The sequence below is a fragment of the Bison bison genome, unplaced genomic scaffold, assembly GCF_000754665.1.
Source record: "Bison bison bison isolate TAMUID 2011002044 unplaced genomic scaffold, Bison_UMD1.0 scf7180017864331, whole genome shotgun sequence".
NCBI classification, from domain to species: Eukaryota; Metazoa; Chordata; class Mammalia; order Artiodactyla; family Bovidae; genus Bison; species Bison bison.
The window spans coordinates 77,674-80,873 of NW_011494903.1; the positions used below are offsets into that span (position 1 = coordinate 77,674).

Below are 3,200 nucleotides of genomic sequence, written 5' to 3' on the forward strand. Positions count from 1 at the left end.
GTTTTTTGTTTTTTTTTAACCTACAGTCAGTTATATATAGTATAACTCATCTTTATAATGCCACCTGGGGAGCAATTTCTTTGAAACCAATGCAAACAATACTCACCCAAACAGGCTGCAGCCCCAACCATCGCATAAAGGCCAGGGGTGATGCAATCCGCTCCTTGACTGCACCAGCTATTGAAGATGGCCCAGTCATGGTGGTAATAAGCCAGCTGTTCCATCCCAACTCCCAAAAGCCGACCTGCTATAGCACCAACAGCCATGCTAGGGATAAAGAGACCAGAAGGAATCTGCAAAGAGAAAGCAACAGATGGTCAGTGAGAAGTGATGTAATTACATGGCATGTGATAAGGGCTAAAGGACTGACCCTCTGCAAAGCGAACAGGCCAATGACAATCTAACTATGCACTATGCTAGCAAGTGGCTGCAAAGGTCTGTGTAACACTACAGGGACTAGAGGTTCTCTGGGACGTGCAGGCAAGTACAACTGCAAAGATGCTTACCCTGATTCGGGGTCCATCAGGCAAGAGCCTGAACTCTCCAGACCAACACAGAACTGGAGGTAGAAATTAAGCCTTTCCCAAAGAAAAAGGAAAATAGATGGAGTTTCTCACATATGCAGACAGTTTACCCAATTTTGAATTCTTATCAATAGCGATTACCCTTTATTGACTATCTACAATGCTCTATGCTGGATGCTCTACAGACTGGATTTTCTGGGTTCTTTACAACCACCCCAAGAGGCGGGTGTTATTATCCTCAATTCACAAACGATCTAAAGTACAGAGAGGTTAAGAACTCAACCAAGGCCAAGATTTAGTAAATGTTGGTGATAGGGTTTAAATGCAATGCTTCTAATCACTCTCATGTATTGAATCTTGACCCACTGCCCACACAAAAAGGATGGCATTTGAGGTTTCAGTTTATTTTAACAGTATAAAAGAAATAATAAATAAGTTTTTTAATGAGGTAGTGACTATGGTTGCATGACTATCCCAAAAAGGAATCCCCATCTGTCTCCTCTTTTTTTTTTTTTTTTGAACTCCTAGAATGTAATTGGGGCTTCTCTGGTGGCTCAGTCAGTAAAGAACCCACCTGCAATGCAGGAGACACAGGTTCAATCCCTGGGTCAGGAAGATCCCCTAGAGAAGGAAATGTCAACCCACTCTATTACTCTTGCCTAGGAAATTCCATAGACAGAGGAGCCTGGTGGGCTATAGTCTATGGGGTTGCAGGACATGACTTGGGGACTAAACCACCACCACCAGGATACAATAGTGCATTCTCAATTTTCTGTGCTAAGAGAGGGAAAATGATGACAGGGATAACCCAAACAGAAGATTATTTTAAAATAGCTTTGATTCTAGAATAAATTTGAATTGGGGTGGGTCTGATGGTCTGCAAATTCACTTTTAAATGAAAGAATAAAGCCATGAGGTGCAAAGTAACTCAAGAAGCACTGCAAATATGTTCAACATGTTGAGGATGGATATGAATTCAGAGATTACTGTATTCCCTAAACTGCATTGTTGGCCCTTATTTTCTGTTTTGAATCTATTTCTCTAGAGAATAGAGGAAATACATTGGTAGTTGAGTGCTAAAGAAAAGAAGGGCTTCCATGGTGGCTACAGATAAAGAATCTGCCTGAAATGGAGGAGACCCGGGTTCAATCCCCGGGTCAGGAATATCTCTGGGTCTGGAAGATCCCCTAGAGAAAGGAATGGCAACCCACTCCAGTACTGTTGCCTGGACACATAAAAACCAAGGAAGATAAAGAAAATACAAATTTTCCTTCTTGATTTCTTCTGACACATGGAAATTATAATGGTACTGAAAATAAAAGATATTGGCCTGATGTCAGCTTTTGATAATCTAAATATTAATTTAGGGTCACCTATGAAGTTCTTGATAATTGGACACTGTTAACAACTGTAAAAAATACATTTAGCTATGTATTGGGTTGAACCATATGAAATTGCTATTTCAGTGGTTAAAATGGTTGGCAACTTCATTTGGTTCAACCAACTACTTTGCTTTATTGGTAAACTCCAAAGCCACTTTATAAGGACCAAAAATGTGTTGGTCAGATATTGTTTTGATACAAAATGCACTGGGATAAACACCTCACCATCCTTTTTGAGTGGCAAAATATGTTTTCCACAGGAGAAAACATTTCTACTTTTAAAATCTCATCACCGAGGTTTGCATTTGGCCTAAAACTAGGCTTGGACAATTTTAGATAGCCATACAATTGTCTAAGAAGTGATGAGGATATTGAGGATATGTGCGGGTAAAAGGGGCCTTGGGGTGGGTTAGTGGATAATGCTGGGTGAAGCTGGACATACTCCATGAACTACGAGAATTTTATGGTATCTTGGCTTTGCCCTGAAAACCTACAGACACACAAATATCCAGGAAGGACCAAAAGAATCTCCTCACCTTCATGCCAAAGGTGAATATAGTGATGACAATTTTCAGTATGAGTGTCAAGGCCAGCTGCCACATTGCACTGTAGACTCCCACGCCAGCTGGTCTGTCGGGCAGCTCACCCGCCTTGCTTGTGTTGAAACGGTTCTCATAATCACAGAGTTTGGAGGAGTCCAGGAGGCCACAGTCATTGAACAGCTCAGAGATGAGCTCACTTGTGCTCACTCGGGTATACTCATTGGGGAAAGCCAGGATGGCAGTGATGGCTGTCACGACAAGAACCTCTACGACAGGATACTTGCCCAACTGGGTAGTCTTCCGCTTCCGACACCAGGCAATGTTAGTGCGGATAAAAAGAGCTCCCCACAGACCACCAAATATGCCCAGCAGAATGAAGGGCACAAGCTCAAAGAGATGCCATGGGGTGTGAAACTCCACATAAAATAGAACCAGGCGGCTGTTTCCAAATGGATTGATGGAGCGTAGAGTGAATCCTGCCACTAAAGCAGCGAAAAATGAACGCCACAGTGTTTTGAGGGGAAAGTAGTAGCTGACCTATAGGAGAAAAAGCGAGAAAATCAACTCAAGTCAATATGCAGGAACTATTTGGGGTGAAAAACTGTGCTGTGGCAATTCGAGCTGAGGAAGAAAATGGCCTGGAAATCTCCAGTCCCGTGGCAAAGCACTGGAGTTGGGCAGAGCACTTCAGGACTGCAGTATACACAGACAATGGCCAGAATTCCTGGCACAAAATCACAACCGTGGCTCTA

At 42.6% G+C, this 3,200-nt stretch overlaps 1 protein-coding gene across 1 annotated transcript in view; it reads right to left on the minus strand.

The window, feature by feature from the left end:
- Positions 1-3,200, minus strand: part of CLCN5 (chloride channel, voltage-sensitive 5) — a 274,777-nt gene that overhangs the window by 10,250 nt on the left and 261,327 nt on the right. The window contains exons 8-9 of the mRNA XM_010853710.1: positions 2,443-2,985; positions 107-293 (exon numbers count right to left, since the gene is read on the minus strand). Of these exons, the coding sequence (XP_010852012.1) occupies positions 107-293; positions 2,443-2,985 (730 nt within the window). The remainder of the gene's footprint in view (positions 1-106; positions 294-2,442; positions 2,986-3,200) is intronic.